This window comes from Ptychodera flava, chromosome 12, assembly GCF_041260155.1.
Source record: "Ptychodera flava strain L36383 chromosome 12, AS_Pfla_20210202, whole genome shotgun sequence".
NCBI lineage: Eukaryota > Metazoa > Hemichordata > Enteropneusta > Ptychoderidae > Ptychodera > Ptychodera flava.
Window position 1 is genome coordinate 15,288,170 of NC_091939.1, and position 23,530 is coordinate 15,311,699.

A 23,530-nucleotide genomic window follows, 5' to 3' on the forward strand; every position below is an offset into this window, starting at 1 on the left:
CAGTTCACCAAATTTGATGAAAATCAGATCTAGAGATGGCGTTGTTTCCACTGCTGCTTGTTCTCTGCAGTTCTCGATAGCTGATACACTCCTTACTACCTGTTACCCACTGCTGTAACAGAATGCTTTCATCTCTTGCACTTTGAAGGAGCCAATCTGGTTTTGTTTGTTTTTGATAGAATGCTGCAATCCATAACAAGAGATGGTTGTAAAGCTCTTTCCAATCGGTTGGCGGTTCTGGTCAATGTGCGATATTTGAATAGGATCTTTCATTTGTTATGGATCAGATTTAGTGGGAAGACTGTCAGCAAATGAGAACAGTAAATAACAAGCAACATACCATACCAATAGTAAACAATATTGCTTTCTCTGGGAAAGTTTTCATTTCATGTAAAGCTCTCCTAAGAGTGAACAACCCACTAGGTACTTAAATTATGTCTCGAAAAATTTTCATCCGACTGTACACTGCCAATGTCATGTTCACGTTTTCTTTTTTCCTTTCAAAGATGAAGCAAGGAAGTCTACAGGCTATGAACGGCAGAAATACATGGCAGCGGTCAGTGCACTGAATTCTCATGAGAGTGTACAGTTACCGCCGCCGTCTCAGTCCAACAACAGTACTAGTGAAAGTGTCAGGTCAGTGGAACAGAGTGACGGCCACAAGACAAGGGACAGTAAAAAGAAGTCTTCCAGCGGGTGAGTTGACATTTGGTGATTTGAAAGACGGTATTTGTTCCTATTCAGAACACTGTCATAGAGTGACCATTTTCACAATGGTTCTACCATCGGAAAAAGGACATGCGGCGGTGTTCTGCAGACTTGGTGTGCCCAAGAGATCACGTGATGCTGGTACAAACAAACCCATATGTACAAACACGTACTGAAATACACGCTTTTGATCTTGAATGCACGTTTGTGCATTTAGTTTTGTTTGTACCAGCATTCATTTGAATTCTGAGTTAAACACATCTCAGCGCTGTAATCCAGCAGTCCCATTCTGTTGTTGTCATGCTGACATTTGGATCTTGAGAGCAAAAACAATAAAACAACAACGTTGCCATATTGTTTTTGTAAGCGACCTGGGATGAGAAACAGATCTATAATATTTTAGGGCCTACAGAAACAGTGGCTTTAAATTTTGCTGTTTTTCAGTATTTTTTTTGTAATATACAGCAATCTAACATTTGAACTTTAGTCAGTGTCCATATGATTTCACAGATAGCTCATTAATATGCAAAATAAAGTAATTTGTCAAAAACTTTTTATGAAGCTTGCAAATCAGGAGCACAAAAGAATTATAAATAATGTATATGAACTATGTGATAATCAAAGTTCCTTGATGAAAACTGAAAATTTTTTTACACATTTGGAGTCCTGTATAGCAATTTTTAATCGCCAGTTTATAGTTTGATATGTGATATGTTGATCAAGTCAAATATATGTATTCCTGTATACTTGAGCACTGGAGCCTATTATAGTAACAACATATAGATGTTTCATTTGGGAGTACATAGATGGGAAGTAAGTTTGCAACAGTTAATGTAATTTTCACCTTCACACATTGGTTTGTTTTTCTGACCTTTTTGAATGATGAATAATTTTTGTATTTTATCTAGGTTATCCAAATTAAAAGAAGCAATATCGCCAAAGAAGAAAGATGCCAAAGATGCCAATATGGTACAGATATGGTCCAATAGTAACCAATCAGGTAATAGATAACAATGTGGTACAGATATGGTAAAATATTAACCAATCCTAAAATATATAACAATATGGTACAGATATGGTCCAATAGTAACCAATCAGGTAATAGATAACAATGTGGTACAGATATGGTAAAATATTAACCAATCCTAAAATATATAGCAATATGATACAGATATGGTCAAATAATAACCAATCAGGTAATAGAAACCAATATGGTACAGATATTGTCCAATAGCAACCCATCTGGTAAAAAAAAGTAAATTATATGGCTGACCATTGTAGATAGTGTAAACCGTTGTCAGACAGTTCAAATCATGATAGATCGAGGAGTTCAGATTATCAAATACAAAGGAGTTTTTAGAATAATAGATGTACATGGAGCACCAAGAAGGACCTGTTAACTATCGTGTGTTTTGAAATATATTTATGTTGGAATATTAACTAATGCATGTCAGTATGTTTAATATGTTATCTTTATTGGCCAATAGAAACATTAACCCATTTTCCTTCAGATCTTGGTGTAGCCCATGGTTTTCAATAAGATAGGTCAATCTATATGCAGGGGATGGGGATGAGAGGGTGAATGGCCACTCAGATGAACCTTAAAGTTGGAGATGCTATCCTGGGCTGCTATTCCTAACAAGTAAAATTACATGAACTTCATACGCAGGAAAATTCCAGTGCGAGTCCTTCCATGCAACCGATTCCACCACAACGGAGGAGATGATCCATCGTTACTTGGAAAGTCAGAACCTGATAGAAGACCACAGACTGTACAGCATAGTCGAATTCCCATTGGTCAACGAAGACCCTCATGACCCAGGTGAGGATAAAAATTGAGAAATGCAAATCCTGATATGACTTCACTCTGTGAACATGAATGACAAACTGCATTCCAGTGAAAGGCCCTGAGAATTGAAGACTGGTTATTTTAGAAACTTTCCTGTCTGTAAGGTGGTTCTCAACAGTCTAGTTTGTTTTTACTATTGTGATACATGTATATAGCTAAAAAGGTTAGTTATGCTAAGTGTACAGTATTGTTATTGATATAGAGGATATGATTGCGTGAGTGTGTTATCTGTGCATTGTGTTGTATAAAAACTTGTCAACAAATACTCAGAGAAAATATTATTCAAGAAATTAAAATATGAGTACTAGTATCTTGTACATTGATGTAGTTATATGATTAATATTCTACTGAAGATTTTCAGCTGAATTCTAAAGGTTAAACTTCCCTGTCTCCCCTTTCCGTCCCAACCCTCTTTCCCCCTCCCCTTCTCCTCATTTATCTTGGTATGTTGTTTCACTTCAAACATATTTACATTTACAGATGAGTGATAAACCGATGTAACAGTTGTATTATTAAATATTTCAATACATTTTTTTTCCTTTTTTTGGGTCTTCATCTATTTTTACAGCGTTATCATTGATGTATCAAGGTACAGTAATTTTATGGCCAGTTGTCTTTGCTTCCATATCAAGCATTTTGTTAAATTCTAGTGCAGTGTTCCTATTGCGGTCAGTTCATCACGTCACCATTATTTGCAGTGTCTTCCAGAGCAGCACTTTGAAGTTCACCAGTTTTCATCAACACTACACGCCATTCATTTTGACATAACAAGGAAGCTCAAATCATCCCAAATCCATCTGTGTGGTTGGCACTGGCTTTTTTCATCTCATTGTTTAGTTCACTACTTGGGTGTTTTTATCGCAGTGACATCAGTGATCAACTGCAGCAAGGGTTTCCACTCTAGTGTGTTGTAGTTCACTGCGTGGCTGCAGTCTTTTAGTTGCAGCGAAAGTCAGTGTAGTACAGTATTAATTATTTGGGATAGGGTTTACTCAATCGCTGCTGCTTGGTACATTGGCAGACGTACATTTACGTGTACATCTATCAGTTACTTTTGAATTTTCATTTGTAGTTTGTAACCAAAGATTATTAAGACAGTGCTGCTCTCATATTGCTGTAGTTCATGACACAATTGTCATTCTCTACCTTGGTACTGTGTTCTGGTTCATTTCCATTCATGCAGAGTGAATGAATTCTATCAGGTATTCCTGTGCAGAGCCAAGGATACATATTGAAGTAATGGTTGACTCATCCCGCAACTATTGATATGATGGCATTAAAGGGACATTATTTGTATCTTTCATTTTTTTTTTTCATTTTTTCGATGACTGAAATCCCCGGTCAAATCAATAGGAGACCTAAATTGTGACTATGGACGGCTTCAAGGATATGTAAAACCACCTTTTTGCTCTTTACGGCAAGGTTCAATGTTGGTAAGGGCGTCCGCGCGATTTGAACCAACCGCCATGATTGAACCCCTGCACATGACCAATATTACTACGCATACGTCAACCATCAAAGTACAGCTGGAGCGTGAAAGGCCCGTCACCTACACAGTAACTTCAGCACAATGCATATCGATGAGCTCACGGCGCATAAACAAATGCACGTCTCACAAACTACTGTCAAATAGTGAAATAAACAGGGCATTTGCTTGTGAGTTTGATTTTTAGTATCGATGACACGGACTGTGAAACAAATAAAACCATAAACGCAACTGCATGAACTGGGTCAATGGTAAAACTAAAACGATGTCAGATTGCTGTGGTGAAAGTGAAACAGGTACCGAGTAGTGCATTTTCTGTGCATTTGATCATTAGCAAATCTTCGTTAACTTTTAAGATTTTTAGGGCATTTTCTTGCCATTACGTTGGATCTTTTTACAAACACGACATGATCACTTGTTGAACTTGGAAACATCGCACTCGGACTGAACAGTGCACGGTGTAGCATTTGTGACATCGTGACACCACGCCAAGCGGGTACTGTACAGTCGATCTATACTGCTCGCGATTGGAGTCACCTCTTGATACACAAGATCTGTTTGACTGTTGTAATTCTCTGTGCATCGTGTAATTATTTGTATCAGTTGAATCGCATTACGAACCAAAAGTGAGTACATCACAATGACAGTTGCCTAGACCCTATACGTCGCTTACGGCCTCCGTGCCGTGCCTCCGACCCACTACCCCCAAAAGTGGGTTTTGCGTAAGGGGAGAACCATTTGATTTCTGGGGGGGGATATGGAGGATTTTGAGAAAAAAAATTTGTCACCAGGTGAGAGAGAAGAAAAAAAATTGATCCTGTCATGGCCTTAGAAAAAAAAATTGTCATAACAGACAGAAGAGAAAAAAAAATTGTCACAATGCACCAGAAATAAGCATAATTTGGAAACCTTATTCTCATGTATTCTTTGCCGGCGCGCCGCCATAGGCGGCGCAAATGTTTTTACCACAAGCAATAGAATTCTTATGTTTCTTTCCCCAGCACTTATGATATAAACATGCACTACATAGGTCTACTTTACACCTCAGTACACTCAATGTTTTCCTTCCCTTTTCTGACCCAAGAAATCATATTTCAGGATTTCTGTTGCAATATCTCAATGGCATAGGCACTATCTAAAGGTGACTATTTGACTTCTGTAAATTGTGAAAATTTAAAACACAAGACAATGAAAAATTGAGGAACAAATATAATGAAATACAATGTGTGAGCCTTGTTTTTCTGACCACAACACCGGATCGCAAACATACCATATTCAGGCTTTTCATTAGAAGCTGGCAGCTGGAGAAATGACACAAGAAGGTCACAGATTTTACGTTCCTGTATATTCATTCATCTTCAGTCTCTGGCAAACAGAACTGTTTTTCACAAATTGTATTGTCATTGTTGGTTGTTGAATATTGTGACTCAAAAACTGATCATGCAAAAAATGTAAAAAAATATCAGTGTTCAATGTCATTTTCAAACAGTTTTACTGAGTGCAAAATAAACTGAAACTCCTCTCAGATTGCACCATTAAACACATCAATTTCTCAAATTTCCAATACGAGAGGGGGAAACCCCCCCCCCTCTCGTGCTCTCCCCCATGGGGTATTCTAACAGTTTCACTTATTAAACAAATTAAAAAAAACTCACAGATTGCACCAGACTGCACCATTGCACACATCAATATCTTAAACATTTCCATGCAAGATAGGAGAAAGCCCCTGTGACACTTCCCCCTAAGCCTCTCTCATGTTCTCCCCTGTACTTTCAAATTCTGCCCGGTCAGATATCCTAGTGAAAACCCTGTCATAATATCCATCCAAATTAAACAATGTACTATATGATTAGATACTGCGTGATCTTTTATATCTTTATTTTATTGTGACTTTGAATTTCATTTTGATGTGTTCACCTTTTTTGAACCATCATGAGATAACTGATGATAGTCTAGCAGGGTACTTCAGGATTTGATAGGTCTTTACTGTTGCTGTATTTTGTGAATTTTTACAATTACATGTATTGGTATTTAACTTTTCTAAGTGGGGGATCGGTCAAATTTCAGAGTTAGAGAGGGAGGTTACTCAAATTCATCATGGGTTGGCGAAGGGCGGGGGGTCACTTGAAATTTCGGAGTTTCAGGCCGTAAATAATGACGGCTCCCTTATATACAATGCATTACAAACTTGATGACCGATAAAAAAAATTTGCACTGCTACTCACTTGGAAAAAAAAATTGATGCAGGTCTGACAGTAGAGAAAAAAATTGCTGTCACTCTGACAGGAAAAAAAAATTTGCTCCCATACCCTCTTCCTCCATACCACCCCCCCCCCCCCCAGAAATCAAATGGTTCTCCCCTAAGTTTAGAAGTGCAGCTGAGCACATTGTGAACCTAGCCCTGCATACAGGTCTGTGTGTTCCCGGCGTCATACGGCCTTCTCGCCGTATAACGCCGGGAACACAAAGACCTGTACTAATCGTGTACCCAGGCGAGGCGGGTGTGCTCGAAAACGAAACTCAGTGCGAGTTTGGGATTAAAAATGGGTTGTTTTTGGTGGAGAAACTGCACGCCGCAACCGAGGTGCTGCCAGCGATTTGGCACAACCCTGCCACGCAGAGCTAAGCTTTCACCCAACAATGTACATGATGTACGTGTCAGTCGCCAAAGCAGCTTCAATCATAGACAGTAGAGACCCCTCTGTTGTATATGCTTCAATTTCGCGATCACCTCGACAATAACGTGACTGTCTACTGAAGTTTATGCCTTCATTGTACTCTGTTTTGACATTTCTATGCCCACAGGCTTTGGGCAAGTCTACATATGAAGGTACAAACGAGATGAAAAATAGGCCTTGTCTGAGTCGTAGGCTTCTTGCAGCTTGTAGGCATTTGAAATGCCCATTACAAAAATGTGCTCTGTAGCAGCAAAGAATGGTGTATCTAAGAGCAGGATTGGCCGTCAAGATCTCCATGAAAAACTGACCGTCAAAATGTAACTAAGCAAACGGCATCGGTAATAGGGAATCCCGAAACTGCTACACTGCGCTCTCGACTTTCACTTCGTATGGTTTATTTTTTTACACGCGGATGCTTACAGCGGCCTAGATAGCAGTTAGCAGTGTGGTCTGATCGCAGGTCAACGGTAGCCCACCATTAACCTCTGACCCAAGGTTTTTCTATACAGTGTACGCAAACGTGATAGAAGTTGTCTATGGTAGACCGTTCTATAGACATCTTTCAATAAGTCGAACAACATTATCAACTTCTCGTTTGCAACAATATAAGGTCAAAAGATGCAAATAATGATGGCATTAACCCTTTGGCTGCTGTAATTTTTCCCACAAAAATTTTAATGCAATATTTCACCAATTTTTGAGAACTTTTCTGTAAGTTTTTTCATAATTTTGGACCAAACGGATATCACATTTCATCGGCTTCAGTTTTTTATCAAAATTTTGGCAAAAATCAGAAAAAAATTGACTGTGGTATATTTTATAAAGGTGACAAAAATAGACTTTGGCGCTCAAAAACCTATTCTATTGTTTCATTCTGCTAGTTGTTTTAGTGTATTTCAGTTCAATAATTAGATTGGTCCATCTGATGTACTTGTAATTCATCACTGTGCTGTATCAATCTCATCACTATTGTCTTATTCATGGTAGCTGTTACTGGATACAAAAAAGGTACTTTAGTTCATAACAGCTTCCTTCTAAATAGTGAATTTTTTTGCCATTTTTAGATCAAATCAAAGAGATATTGCACTTCATTTGCAGTACTTATGTCTAGGGTGTAAACCAAAAAGTACATGTAGTAGGCAGTCTGGTCCATCAGCAATCTGTATGCAGTCATGGTTTGGTTCAAATTTCTGTTATGAAACAGAAGGTCTAGGTAGGCACTTCAGTCAGTTGCAGCTCTATAATTGTGATTGCATCAATGTTTTTCAAATCTCAAAAGTGCAATTGTAGGAATGGTCAGTGTTAGTTTAGGGTATTGTCATCTGTTTGGTTTCACCATGTTTACAGTGGGGTAGAGTGACCCTGGTTTCGTGAATAATTCTAGTCAGTGCCTGAAGAAACATAATCTGGATTGCATCTCCAGCTCTAGTCCAATACTACACGACTGCCACTGTTCAAGTTTATTTGCCTATTATTGCTCCATTGTTTTGATGAAGTTTGTGTGATTTCTTCAGTATGATGCTATTTTACTCAGATTTCTGAACAAATAGTGTTTCATTGCAGTGATATCATCCAGTCTGATATATCTAGCCCCAGCTAATAATACACCACAGCAGTGTGGTACAGTATATGCTGCACTGTGGAAGGCTGACACTACCAGTTGCTGTGCCATTATTCCTATCCCAACAAGTTGTATGTGTTGTTATCTAAGGTAGTATGTGCTTCAAAACTGAAAGACTTAACCCTTTGAGCACTGTAATTTTTCCCCAAAAATATCAGGCAACATTTTATCAATTTTACGAATTTTTCTGTAATTTTTTCCATGATTTTGGACCGAATCAACATTAATTTTTATGGGCTGCACTTTTTGACCAAAATTTTTGGAAAAATCTGAAAAAAAAAGGTCTAGAGCTGAAAGAAATTGTTGGCTTTGTATAGTATCAATGCAACAAAAATCGACTTTGGCACTCAAAGGGTTAACTTACATTGTAACAATAGGGGGCTGCGGCACAGTTTGGTGCTAGAAAAACAAAATACTGAACATTTAACTACACTTGAAATTCAAAGTGGCTGCCATCCCTGCATGAACTCCATGAGCAAAAATACATTTTTGATTTTGTTGCTCATTGAGCTTCAAAATGAGCCTCTTCAAACAGTAGATCAGAAAAGGACAGTAAATAATTGAAAGTTTGAATATCCATGAGGCACATCCTACCTTTATATTGAATTTTACACTGTTCAACTATTTGCCCATCAATGATGCCATCTTAGTAAGTTCCCATATCCATAAAATTAAATGGTTACCATGGTAATTTGACAGTTTCATCATAGATCATAATTACTCAATGCAGGCGTTATCATTACAGCAATGTAGATCGCTTTTACCAGGTGGCATTAACAGGTAGAAATCGTAAAGTTTAGATTTAAAATACTGGTGTAGAAGCATTTCCTGTAATGTATTTAAATTAAGTTGGGGGATCTGTGTGTTATAGTAATGTGCAATGTGCAGACTGCGAAGACACAAGTTTTCGTACCAAATGGGTGCAATAAATTGCTATTCCATGCTGGCAATAATGTTTAGTGTTAATGGATTTAATTTTTCCGCACACACATGCTCCCCTGCGCCAAAATGATACATAAAGTCAATTTGTTGGAACATTACATCAGTTGGTTTCTGGTAAATGCAAATTTTCCGTAATTAATTTCATCTCGTATGGTTTGATATTCTACGCACACTTTTATTTTTTCTCAGAACTTAGTTTTGCTTTCATCTACATCTCAAAATTTAGTTTTGTGTGCAAATTTATTTTCAACTCACATGCAAAATATCTCTCTTTCCTCACAAATTTACAGATTTTAATGCAAACTTTGGTTATTTACTTCTTTAACTCAGATTTTTGTTTAACATTTGATTCTCACTATGTTTTGTTGTGGACATTAAAAAACACATCTGCTCAATGAAAAGAACTAAAATTTTAAAGAAAAAAAACAAACAAGAAAATTGTGACATATTCGGGCTTTGCTCCCAGACACCCTGTAGCAGAGAAATTTAATCACTGGAAAAACGTCTGAAAAATTAAGAATTGGTGTGCAGATTTTCACCTCACCCCTTCTGCGTGAGTTTACAGAAAAGTAACTTTTCATGCTGTTTTTTCCCCTCATTTGAATTTGATATGTTTTAGTTCCAGAAAGAGAACTGAGAGCTAATGAGCAACCCCTTCAGATCCAGAAACACTGGCCAAGTTCCTCCTCCTACAGATATGAACTCAGGCAGAAGCAGGGCACTGCAATCAAGGTAAACAGCGCCCTCTACCATCCAAAGTCGCAAAGGTTGTAAACCTTCCTATACAAACATTAAATAGAATATGATGTGAAATTCTCCTTTTTAATGTTTGATTTTCTGTCAGCCAATCATAACCTTTCAGTTATGGTGAGCTAAGTTACCAAAATCTCTTGTGCAGAAAATCAGTTTATTAATACCTGTATATAAATGAAGAAATTTCACAACATTTGTAATATCTTATTGGCCTTGTCCTTTGTTCGTTATTATATTACCATGCCCTGCCCGTCGCATTTTGATTGGGCGACCTGAACCACGTGACTGACCACAAATACACAGTAATGGTCTGTTTACATGCCCGTGAATATGAATAATAAGATTAACAACTCAAAGTATCGTAACTTTACAGCTCAAACGTAAATCATAATCAATCACAAAATAAAATGGAGCACTTGTAGGTCAAGTTGAGATACTTTTTTCTGAAAACATCTCCGGATTTGCCAATTTTTTACAGCGCGCGTGACAGTGCGTCGCGTATTGCTCAGTTTCTGGGGCCCAGTTGTCGTTCGCTCCTGAAATTTTCGGAAATTTTGATGGTTTTCTTGGGTTCGCTGATAATATAATGGAAATAACAGACTCCGCTCTGACCATTAACGTTTATTTGTGGGCGCGGGCTCGAGGAAAGCCAAATTAACGGGCTCGGCAAGCCTCGCCCGTTAATTTTGGCTTTCCTCTCGCCCTTGCCCACAAATAAACGTTAATGGTCAGCGCGTCGCCCGGTATTTCTATACTATTAGAAACATTATCTCCCTGTGTTTGATATATAATGTTATTATTCAAAATCAATGTATTCTTGGCCTACATTGAAATTACATTTTTTTCTCTGCCTTTGCTTGTTGTTCTCCAGGTTGTTGATCGTATCAGTGGTCACAAGGCTAAGGGAAAGACACTGACAGTGTCGGCATCAACTCCGTGTTATCAAGTATTACAGTTATCTCTCAGGAAGTTTGACATGAAGAATGTTGACGCCTCTCTGTTCTGTCTCCTTGAAGTAGCTTCCGATGGGGGTAGGTGTACAAGAAAAACGTGATTTGGCATATTAACCCTTTGAGCACTGTAATTTTTCCCCCTAAAATATCAGGGCAACATTTTACCAATTGTTATGAAATTTTCTGTAATTTTTTCCATGGTTTTGGACTAAATGGACATGAATTTTCATAGGCTACACTTTTTGACCAAATTGTTGGGGAAAATCAGACGAAAATTGTCTACATCGAAAAGAAATTGTTGGCATTATATTGTATAAAGGCAACAAAAATCGACTTTGGCACTCAAAGAATAAAGCCTGTTCCTAAGGCAAACCATTCCTTAGACAATCTTGGACAGATGAATGTAGTCAAATGTTCCAGTTCTACAGATTGTTTGATATTGAGATAGTCAAATAGAAAATTACATTTTCACAATCACATTTTCTGATGAGTATTTACAACTTCACTGTATCTCAGCTACTAAAAGCAGAGTCTATGATTGTAAATTTGCTCAAATGAATACATATAATGCTCAATTCTACGCAGTCTGCTACTTTTTAAATTAAAACATGGTACTTTTGACCATGATTAAAACTACATTTGCGAATAAAATGTTTCTCTCATAGATTTAAAATAAAAGCAAAGACAGAGCAAAGACGTTTAACCTTCTCATTTTTAACAGAGTCTTAATCCAACATAGTGTCATCTTGAATAGTATAAGATTGGAGCCAGTCATATTTCAAATGTATTGGTTGAAATTCAGAGGAAAAAAATTAGCAATATTTTGTCTTGTTTACAGTCCAAGAAATATTTGTATCACATTTTCGCGGACTTCGCATCATTCTCCGAAATTTTTTCTTCTCTAATTGTTGATCGTGGTTCTTCACTGCTATTAAAATGTGTGTGTATATTGTCATTGTCGTGATCTAAACTCTAGTTTGTTATTACCACCCCTAGATATTCGTATAGTACAGGACATGGAGATCCCGTCCCAACTCAACTCCAATCAGTTCATTCTGTGTGACAAGACTAATGTGGAGAACCAGATAGCTGAGACAGAGGGACTAGATGAAGTGGACAGCACTCTGGTCAGCAGGCACTCGTCATCCATTTCTCAGAATTCCAAAGTCTCCTCAACGTCTTCCAAGAACTCCTCTAAGGTAATGCTACTTGAGAGGTACTTCTCCTCCTTCAACCTGTACACTCCTAATTACCTATAGACAGGTCCACACTCACCATTGATAGTAACGGGTTTGGGTCAAACCATTATGGTGAAAAGGTTAAACCTAACATCATCACACTTTGGTACATTCAAATTGTTTTTGACTGATGGATGATGGGATCTTTTATAAGGAAGTTAGGGGTTACAGGATTCAATTCAGATGTTGGAATTGTTATTAAATTTTTGATTGTGCAGTATTCTCAATTATATTATACCAGTATAGTGATGGCGCAAATACATTGATCTGATTGGTCGAGACGCGAAAAGAACCGTGGTATATTGGTGATATACCACGGCTGGCACACGCGCGAGCTCGCAGCTTGAGCTAAAATCTGTTTTTGACGTTCCACGCCAGAAGTTCAATATACGGTTATGATATAATAGCAATAAATCACACCCAGCGACGGTATACACTCGAATTCGACCAGTTCATCTCATATATGCACTCACTATCGCTTGTGCATATATGTCGTGAACTGGTCAAAATCTCGTGGTATACCATTGCTGGGTGTGCTTTATTGCTCAAGTATTATAAAGTCTTGGTTTAAAATCGTTTTATCAACGACAAGCAAGGTAGCCAATAAGCACACTTCTTCAAGGCATGACCAATATACCGGTATATTACGGATAAATCGGAGCCAAACGTTGCAAAGTCACGTTTTAAAAGGGAGGAGGTTGTCGTAATCTAACAATCACCTTGATCAACCCCATGCATGATACTGCCCCAGTTGTTTTCAAAGTGTTTTTGCCCACGTACAGTGAAATGGGGTTGTGAGAGTGACCAGTAGTTTGCAGTGTGCTGGTATGTCGTGTACCCCAGGAATGCTGAATAACACTGGTTTTGAGTATTATCTCTTCAAAGTTATACTGCAAACATGCCACCATGCACCCTCTCCCTTTCAAGGCCCCTCACTCACACATACACACACACAAGATTATCCATGTTTTCTGACAGGCCAAAACTAAATCCTTCAAACTGTGTTGTCATATTTCTGAGGCACTGAAGTAACCTATCTATAAATTGTGGTTTCTCATCTCGAGTTCATCTAATGTTAAAATGGTAACCACTGTAACTTTACCATAGTGTGGCAATGAGCTAGTCACTGCTTGCTGTGTCAAAACCAGGCTTGTAGACAGCTACTCTGGTTCAAAGGTCACCATGTGTGAATTGTGTGAATAGAGTACAAACTTTAAGAATGAAAGCACATTGCACCGATTTGATTTACACCCCAAAATGTGCTGTCCATTTTAGGTGTTTGAGTAAACACATCACTCTACAGAAGGCTCATGATATACTCACTCCAATTTCAATTTGAAAATGTCTACTATGTACACGCACACAGGGCAGTTTACAGTCTTTGGGGTCAATACCAGAATCTCTCAAACCAAAGCTAGATAAATTGAATCAGGTTGAAGCGGAGGTAAGAAAATCTTAACAAATGACAGCTGGCACATTCGAATTTTGCTAGTTCTGCCCATCCTCAGAATTTGGTAGCAAATTTAATTCATTCATTAAGTTTTTTTAAATCCAATCCCTTCTCTTTTGTTGCAATTGGGGTTTGTGAGTTTTTTCTTTTTTATGATCAAAGTTACTTCTGCATGAGTGCAGTTGTGATTAGATGCTTGTTATTTTTTCCCCATTTCTATCTTTTGTTCAGTGAGTGCATCAGAAATGTTCTGCCAATCAAACTGTGTGAAAGAATGAAAGTGAATAGATGGATGTGAGAAATATTCTTCAGTTCAAAATTTTCATCATTCATAAATTTATGATGTACATGTATGCAATGGGTCTCATTTGTTGTACGGGTTGTGTATTCTGTTACAATATGGCGTGCACAGCATTTTAAAAATCTTTACCTGAAGCCCCTTGCAAACAAGCAATCATCCCTGTATCAGTATTTATCGTTATGTTGATGATCAATCGTTGATGATCAATATTTACAGCCAAATGGCCAATGTTTGTGATGCAGTTATTACCTGAATATCAAAAATTAGAAATTTACCCTAGAGGACTGAAGACTTCTTGTCTCCATTACAGATGGCATCCATAGAGGTGGAGCTCTCACAGAACCTAGAGAGATCAGATCAGCAGCTGGCAAACAAATCTGAGGACTTCAAGAATGATCAACTCCATGTAAGACTAGCTGAGGTATGTTATGTAATGTTAGACACTGTCACTCAGACTTCAACAGAAGTATTCAAGCTTTATGCAAAAGTATAATGAAAAATTTTGATTGTCTTTCACCAAGGGCTAAAGTTCACAACTGCTGGCTTTGAATTATTTTTCAAAAATAAGTCGGACAATTGGTGAATTTGTCATTCAAGCTTTTTCACACAAATCTGTTTGCTTACATTCATCCAGTTAATACTCCAATAGCCTGAATATGGATGGTTGTTTTTAAAGATTACTGTTACACATAATTTTGATACTCATTTTGAACTTGAATTTGCAGACTTATTTGAGATATATGTAGAAAACAGACTTTCAACAACATGTAACTTAGTTAAAATGGATTTCCTGGTAGTGAACAGTGAGATAATTTGAATTGCTTTATTTGAAGAACTTTTTGGTGTATTCCATATTCCTGGGACTTTTATTCCATGTGTCCTGTATGTTTATGTGACCCTGCCTCAATGCTGATATTCCTATCTGTTCTACATGTACCTGCTGTGTGGCAGATGATTTGAAATCAAAAACAACTTATGTAAAAATGCTTACCAAAGTGTGACCAACGTTTCTTTAAACATTTGTGATGAATGTACAACTCAGATTTTAACAAGTAAATAATTTTCTAATCGCGACTCAAATGTGTCCACCACAAATACACAGGTACATGTAAGTGCCTGAATGTAATCAACCATATCCATCACATAGGATTGAGATTTTCAAAGACAGTATGGCTTAATAACAGGATCAAAAACATCTCTTAAAAGATTGGATGGTATAATTTTTTTTGTAAGTAAGTACAATTCAAAACGATATAGCTAAACTTCTATTAAGGTAGTGACTCGGGTTCCTTTGTAAATTTTAGCGATTTTGTGATTATTTCATATTCTGAACCCCTGAAATATGATCTTTTTATTAGAGAAAACTGTGAGATAACATTGTACTGGAAAATGTCTTAAATTTTAGTGAAAACACGGCCTTCTAACCACTGCGCGAGTTATTATTTTCTTTTTGTTTTAACGGTCCGGATTACTGTCAGCGTTATCGTTATACCTTGAGGAGATTATGTAAATTTTTACGCACCATGTTGCGCATGCGCGCACGTCTTCATAAGAGACGCTATCCAACATGGCTGATGACTGCCGGCAGTATAAGCAGTGTAGAAAACGCAAACGGGGGCCGAAGAAGCAAAATGGAAAGCTGATGGACGCGATGTTGTGTGTTGGCCGCTACAGCTAACACACAGCATCGTACACAGGGCTAGCGAGAGAGTTGCCGACATCGACGGTTATTTACGAAAAGTGAATAAAAGACTGGCATTTTTGGAAGCGATCGAGTAGCTGAGGTAGGCAGGGATACGACTTGGCCCAAGAACGCTGAATTTCGACAGTAATTTGGCTTTTTACGTCAAGTCCCAAAATGGATTTGAAGTCACCGACCCTACGTACGGGTCTTTGCAGGGTTGTGGTGAGCGAGGCGATTAGCTGTAGCGGAACACATAGCATCGTACGCCGGGCTATAGATTACACTGCCGTCCAAAGAGAATCTATTTAATCTTCACTGGAAAATATGGTTCTATAACAGCAGCCCATATCTTGGACTTAGTTTGTCCATGGATGTAGGAAGCATGGTTTGTCCAATTTGTCAATCCGACACTGTTATGTCGGTCTAGAGCACAGCAACGTACGCGAAACGTCGCTTCACGATCGTTGCCTGTCAATTTCTATCTGTGGTCAAGAGAGTGTCGCTGGGTGTCGCGATATGTCGCCGTTTCAATTTTACAATGAGTGAATCTGTCGAGTATCGCCTCAGTTGTTTATTTTAAGTCATGAAGAATCGCTTTTACGTGTAACTGAAGTTGATTTTGGTTTCATACCCGAGGCCATAACAGTACATGTCACAGTGGAAAGCGAAATAGCGCACGAAAACCCGTCATTTTTTATGGTGAGCAAAAGGACTGCAGCAGATCACATGTGAAAACCACAAAAACAAGTGCGACTTTCCCGCATTCCTTGAACTTCTCAACTACAGAATTTTTTAGAGCATCGAGAGTTGGTCGTCTCATCTCCGAAAGCAAGCAAGCAAGCATGTGACGTCTTGTACTATAGGCACAAAAATCGGCACTAAAATGAACTGGGCAACCATTTCACACTTGGTACGTGCAAAATTACGGGCTGTGAGACCGGAAGTCGAGCGCTAGCGAGAGGTCGAGCGCGCGTCGTCGCAGAACGCAGATCCTGTAAACCATTCCGGCTGTATGATTTTTTTAAACTTTTCTCGTCTTGTAACCAGACTCTAACCGTTACCAAACAGTGTACAGTTAATATAATTATAAGCTAGATACGTATTTGACAAACAGATTATGCCCTGAATTATCTCTCTCAGTGTTTATCGTGTAACTAGTGTTTATCGTGTAAATAGTACCCACCGCTTACGCTGACCAGCCTCACGTTTCTACGCACAATTTTCATCATTTTTAGGCGAACTAATGTTTAGGACTTGTCAGAAATTCTCTAACCTGATGCCCAATATTTAACCTAGACCCAGATCGAATAATTTTTTTTGAAACGCACAAAAATCCGACTTTTTTCGGCGATTTTGTGTGAAAAATGGGACGTTTACACAAATCGTCGATTTTCTCAGTTCCGATTTTTGCTATGTATGCGCACCTTCAAATGAGTGTAAGTCGGCGACGCGTGGGCGGATTTCCCCGATTCTTCGCATGCTAACACTTCATGAATAGACCTGAAAAACCGTGTCTCAGATTTTTGATAAACCCCCCTGAAGTGACGATAACTTGACAAACGTGAACAAAAGCCGATAATTTATGCGAAAATCCGACAGTTCACACTTCGAAGGCTCACTGTGCAGAAACAAAAGCGAATTTCAAAAATCCAAAACACGGTTTTTTCCCCTCGATATCCAGCTGTCTAGTGCCGTTAACAGATCACTTAGGGGTGCTGCCAATTCTTACTTATACTCTTTTAAGTGAAAAAATTCAAAATCACATGTTTTTGACTTAAACAAACATACCAATGCATGTTTTGACAACTAAACAAAATTTTTACCTTCTTCAAATATAGACCTATTAGAAAATGTACCACATGTTGGGTGTGAGACCCTGTTTTCTATGTGAAACTTTTGATTGAAAATATGTGTCAACCAAACTGAGTCACTACCTTAAATCTAGTGACGTTGCTTTTATCTTTCTTGTCTGTTGACAGCTGGAGAGGAAATTACAAGAACAACAGGATGAGCTACAGATGAATAGAGAACATCTCAGAGCTGTGGAGGAGGAAAAGAGGGCGCTGCAGCAAAATGAGAAAAAGGTAAGCCTCTGAGATGTTGTTACCGCAGGATCGCATGGTTGTATTTACAAAATGTGCCTGGTACTCTCTGCTTTGATGATTTCACTCTAGGTAATTTCATAGCAACAGAGATGAAACACCCAAGATGTAAGATTTACTCCTTGACACAGAGCACAGAATAGGCCAAACCCGGAATTCGAATCGACCACGGTACAAACAAAGCCATGTGCGCAAACGCGCACAGACGTACTTGTATTTCCATACGCGTTCAGTCACACATGTGGTGTTGTTTGTACCGGCATCACGTGATTATTTCGGCGTTCTGAGTATGTAGAACGGCGTACGCATCGCGTCCTTTTTATTCCGGAGTAGAAACCATTGTGTTTGCCAGTTCCAAAGCCTGAAAAAGCTGACAGAGCTAATATTTTTATGTTACACACAGTGATAGTAAATATCAGTCTTGAATCAAGACAAGCCATGTAGGAGAGTTTTCTTAGTTTACTTGTACATAACAAAGTAGGGCTGACACAACATATCCTCCTATTTGAAATCATCTGCAATACAAGTTTATGAGATCCTTAGGGATCTTTCCGTTGTCTTTAACAGTTTAAGCTACTGCAAAAGACGTTATCTCAGCTACAAGAGAGTTATCAAAAACAACAGACTGGTATGAGAAAGAAACTTCATCAAAGACAGCAACAGAAAGAAGATGAAGGTAAGGACTTCATTATTTGCAAAGAAAGAGGACTATACTGTAGGATATTTTTTTGTATCGTATTTTGTATTTTGCTGCTTGTCCATTTGTTTTGTTTTGTTTTTACTGTATGAAAAAGAGCTTACAGTTTTTGGTCATATCTCTCTCTCTCTCTCTCTCTCCCTCTCTCTCTCTCTCTCTCTCTCTCTCTCTCTCTCTCTCTCTCTCCCCCTTTCATCGGTTCTCTACAGAGGCATTACCATTGGCTGTAGCTGACCTCAAAGGTCAACTTGATCACACAACTCAGGAAGTTCAAGCCAAGGAAAAAGAGCTTCAAAAGTTTAACCAGGAACTGGATCTGATCAGCAATCAGTCTCAAAGGTAAATTACCCACAGATATATGGACCGAGGCATACAGAGTAAAGGGAGACAGGCACTGTCACAGACAGACAGGCAGACAGAGAGACAAATAGTTGATAAATATATGAGATTTGTGTCATTTGTATTTCTAACTTCAATATCTTTGGAAGAAAAGGGTTAGTAGAAATGACAACATCATATCCAGTACACTTCAATATGATATACACTGATTACTGTGGAGATATCCAATGGTAAATTAGTTTGAAAAGGAATGCCAGATTGTGAAACAATAACAAACAGAGAACACATTTTCTAGGAATCCATCATTTGATAGCATACAAAATGCAAACAGTTATAAGAACTTTTAACAACAAGATTCAACGATTCCAAATTTATTGAAATAAGCCATTTTGGTTTGTAGTAAGCAGGAAATACAACAGAAACCCTATAAATGGAATTTTCACTGTCAACATACTTGAATGAAATGAAATGAGACTCATTAACCACATTCTGTCTTTCGCCAATGTTTGGATCAGCTGATACATATTATTTCACTCTGTTCATCCATTGTTGCGTACCCGATTGTTATCAATGTAATAAAAGTTTTCTTCATATTAAAACATGAATTAAACACTGACAATTCAATCTTATCATAGAACTGTGAATACAGAAGCGGAGATAGCAGAGTTAGAGTACAAGATTGCTGAGGAAGAGTCCAGCCTTGTAAAGTTACAGCAGAAACAGATGTCACAGTTCACTGAGCTAGAGTTGACAACGTATGAACACCAGATACAGCAAGAAAAGGTACAAAAGTGATTCTAATTTGTTTTGGATCTCTCAACCTTTTTTCTACCAAATTAAATTCTCTGTTGTATTCTGTAAATGAAATGACACCTCTATGAGGCAGAAAGGTGTAAGGACTGCAAAGAGTTAACGATATATAGTAATGAGACTATTTTGTTTAGGGAAGTGTTTTCATTGTCAAGTTTTGACTGTGAGTTTGAACTATGGAAGGTTTCACTTTAAACATCCCTTCTTTCAGTTAAATAGAGACGGGACAACCATACATACACATCTTGCTAACTGTAAGGTATTTAATGTGCCATATGTGATTGCTAGCAGCAGTGATGTAGCTTGTGGCCATCCTTGATGTAATATGTCAAAGGTAAACATGTCAAGGAAAGCCACATTAGCTACATCAGTGGAGCTATGTGATTGTGTGAATAATGTCATTGTCAATTCTAATACAGGCATATGCAGTCACCATGTACCAGCATTGATATTTTGTACATGAAATGTCATTGATTCAACATATGTACAAGAAAACTATGACAAAATACCATGCCCACTGAAAAAAATCAGAAAGTCTTCTCAAAACTCTGTATCACTGTTACACAAATTATACACACACACACTTTCAAACTCTTAACGTATTTGTGACCTAATCACAGAACCATTATGAATTTCTCAACAGGAGATTTTTGCCATGTATTTATCTGTAATGCACTAATCTGTATTGTTTACATTTTTGCTCTTTGTTTTCCATTTTATTTTTGTCCTTATCCAATGTTCTATTGTGATGCGGTAACGCTGTGCTGTCCTGCCTCTGTGATGTGATGTGATGTACTGTAATGTTGGTGTTGTGTGTATGCCTGACCAATGTACAATATGTCCGCACCGCCCTTCCAATCTATATCACTGCAATGTTCTGCAGAAGAAAGCCGAAGCCGCGGTAAGAACTTTGAACTGACCATGCATAAAGTTTGAATGAATTGCACATGTTTGCATGGAAATTTTCCATTGATAATTTACATTTTGTAGATTGCATTATCTTTTGTTTTTCTATTCATTTGCACTTTTGCCAGTTTCATCTCTGTTGTAAACATAGAATTAGGATGGCTCCACAATATCAACCTAATCTTTTCTTACTCCATGGAAGGATAAATCCCCACACCGTCTTTTAATTTAACTTTCCAAGTTCTGTACATCATCACACTTCGTCCACTATACAGGTGATCTGTTCTCTTCTGATAACGCTAAGTCATGGGTCATTTCAGTCAGTGCATCGGTGCAACCATCTCACTCCACTCCTTGTGTCATTGTCATAGACATAGAAAGACAGACATCCTTTGCCCTACAGTATACATGTCATTTTCTGTGTTATTCATGATCTGGTACAGGTACTCTACACTGGTATTCTGTGTTCAGGGTGAACAATGTGGCCTCAGTACCGGTATATCATAACTCTATACCACTGACGTATCATTGGTTTTGTGTCTTCATGCAGTCTTCACACCGGTGCAAATCCACAATGTCATGGGGTGGTTTGAAAGTCAAATGTTGTATCTACCATACTACCATTCACTATTCATTGCTTCTCAACATTGGCCATGTCTCACGTCCTATTTATGAGTAGTTATAATGACATGTTAATTCACCTCATTCTGTTACATCATTGATTCAGCCCAACCACACCATTAATCACTGCCTGTGACATCATCAAACTACGCGTACTACATCATCAATTCAGGTGTAATGACATTTATCAGTGTAGTCCCCCTTCATCAACAATTTAGTCACTCTATACAATCAGCATGATCCAACCACACAGTGGCTTTACATTTCAATCATGCGTATGAAATGACCTTTTTGATCTTTGTGTGTCTAGTTTAAATGGAAACCATTGGTTTTTCACTTCTTCCAGTAAATCATAATTTTACAATAGTTGTGGTTTTCACAATCTGTTAATGTTATCGTAGATGGTATATCTGTGATTTTATGCTGTATACCGAAGACTACTGAATAAAAGATTATTTATAGACTCCATTATCAAAACTGAAGACATAACATCTAAATTAAGTAGAAAATGCATGTTGTAATAAATATGTCAAACATGGCATGTGTTCTTGTTCGTAATTGCTAACAAACCCACTTTTCCTGAGCAGATAGTAAATTTCATTGTGACCTTCTTGAGACTTTAAATACATCTTACAAAAAACGATTTGTTTTTCCTTTCCAAATGCCAGTCAAAAATCAAACAGCAGTCCACCACACTCCACTCTATTCTGCCGCTGAAAGAGGCCTACACAGTTGTCGCTATGGAAATGGTTCCCGGTCACTATGGTTACGACTTTATTGTGTCATCTAGTGACTACGAAGATGATGGTGTATTTGTGACTTCATGTGATGCCAATGGACTGTTGCAAGAAGGTGACAGGTATGAGCATTTATTTTCAATTACACACAGAATGTGTCAATGTTATCAGTTAACCCTTTCCTTCCTATACTATAGAGAAACCCTGTATACCCTTATGGCCTGAATTAAAATTAGCATATCAGACCTATTCACAACACAGTGCATATCCCTGATTCTTTGGAAGTGTTAATGATTAAGTTACATATCATCATAACCGGTATAAAATTTTCTTTTGTTTTAACAACAATGTAACAATTTTTTTGCAAATTGTAACATGTCTAATTTGCATACATGTATCAAAGTTTGAATTTGAGTACTATATACCATGGAGGTATAGGGTCTTTCTTCAAAACTCTATTACCGGTATATTCGTTGTCATCCTGCAAGTTGTCTTTTTATCTGTCTGTCATCAAAAAAACTCACTGTCACAAAAAATATCTGCAATTTGATGCCTAGTTGCACACTGTCCGATTCCACCATTTGTAAAGTTTCCGCGCAAATCTGTTGTGTAAGCAGAAGAAACCAACTAGCTGCCTAGTATGAATATTCAGTTACAGCTGATATGTATATCATTAGAAAGGCCAGGACATCCCCTTTCCAATGATCATTGCATTATACCCCCTATAAGAGGAATTGAGTATTCTAATTGGGTTGAAAGTTCACGCTACACATGTATGTGCAGTTCGTCCATGAGGGTGCCCTCTATTTCCTATACATTTATTTGCAGTTAGGAAGGAAAGGGCTAGACATGGGGTATGGGTAATAAATTGACTCTGTAAAAAAGCTTTTGATGTTGTTTTTGAACAAACCAATGAGATGAATCTTGTGAAAAACTACAGCTGTAGGTCGCTTAGTTCAAATATAGTTGGGATCATAGTCTTGAGTAGCCTGATTGTGTTTTGAATACAACATCCAGAGCAGTAAAGTGTTTGTGTGATACTGGCAGAAAAGGGTTATGCCTGATCAAGGAATATGAATACTGCCCTCTAGTGGCTAATCTTCACGATACAACCAATGATGGAACACCAGTCCATTTCCAGGGATGGTCTGCATAGTGCATGCACTAGATATGCATATTGATTTATCTCAATCACTATCACATCAGAGGAGTTTGTGAAAATTCAAATTTTACCACCTTTTTTTCAGTCTCTAAATAATGCCATAAAACAGAGATGTACAATCTAGTTGTATTTGACAATAATGTTGTAACTTTGCGTGATTCCCGTCAGGCTCTTGGAAGTGAACGGTGTGAATGTATTTGAGTCTTCTGATGCCGAGGTCAATACTATGTTGAACAGTAAGATGTCGGCCAAGATAGTGGTGTTGAGGGAACAGCAGGCACAGCAGCTGCAGCCAATCAAGGATCCTGAGACAACTGAGAAGATGAACAAACTGAGACAGGAGCTGTCATTGGCTGCAGCTAATCTTGAAGAAGAAAGGAAAGAGACTGGTCAGCTCAGAAAAGAAGTTGCTAGGTAAATTAACCGATCAGGAACAGTTTCACTTGATTAATACCAAGTCGCATTCTGTTTTGCCAGTGATAATTGGGGGTGG

At 38.0% G+C, this 23,530-nt stretch overlaps 1 protein-coding gene across 4 annotated transcripts in view; it reads left to right on the plus strand.

Moving 5' to 3' along the window:
* LOC139145128 (interaptin-like) overlaps nucleotides 1–23,530 on the plus strand; it is a 42,206-nt gene that overhangs the window by 11,175 nt on the left and 7,501 nt on the right. Inside the window, exons 9-23 of one of the 4 annotated variants that reach the window (XM_070716084.1) lie at nucleotides 507–696; nucleotides 1,617–1,708; nucleotides 2,378–2,530; nucleotides 3,126–3,146; nucleotides 9,904–10,016; nucleotides 10,909–11,068; nucleotides 11,987–12,189; nucleotides 14,290–14,400; nucleotides 17,643–17,747; nucleotides 18,333–18,441; nucleotides 18,672–18,801; nucleotides 19,437–19,584; nucleotides 20,495–20,512; nucleotides 21,807–21,997; nucleotides 23,206–23,451. In XM_070716084.1, the coding sequence (XP_070572185.1) occupies nucleotides 507–696; nucleotides 1,617–1,708; nucleotides 2,378–2,530; nucleotides 3,126–3,146; nucleotides 9,904–10,016; nucleotides 10,909–11,068; nucleotides 11,987–12,189; nucleotides 14,290–14,400; nucleotides 17,643–17,747; nucleotides 18,333–18,441; nucleotides 18,672–18,801; nucleotides 19,437–19,584; nucleotides 20,495–20,512; nucleotides 21,807–21,997; nucleotides 23,206–23,451 (1,990 nt within the window). The remainder of the gene's footprint in view (nucleotides 1–506; nucleotides 697–1,616; nucleotides 1,709–2,377; nucleotides 2,531–3,125; nucleotides 3,147–9,903; nucleotides 10,017–10,908; nucleotides 11,069–11,986; nucleotides 12,190–14,289; nucleotides 14,401–17,642; nucleotides 17,748–18,332; nucleotides 18,442–18,671; nucleotides 18,802–19,436; nucleotides 19,585–20,494; nucleotides 20,513–21,806; nucleotides 21,998–23,205; nucleotides 23,452–23,530) is intronic. The other 3 variants (XM_070716085.1, XM_070716086.1, XM_070716087.1) reach the window with 3 other exon arrangements.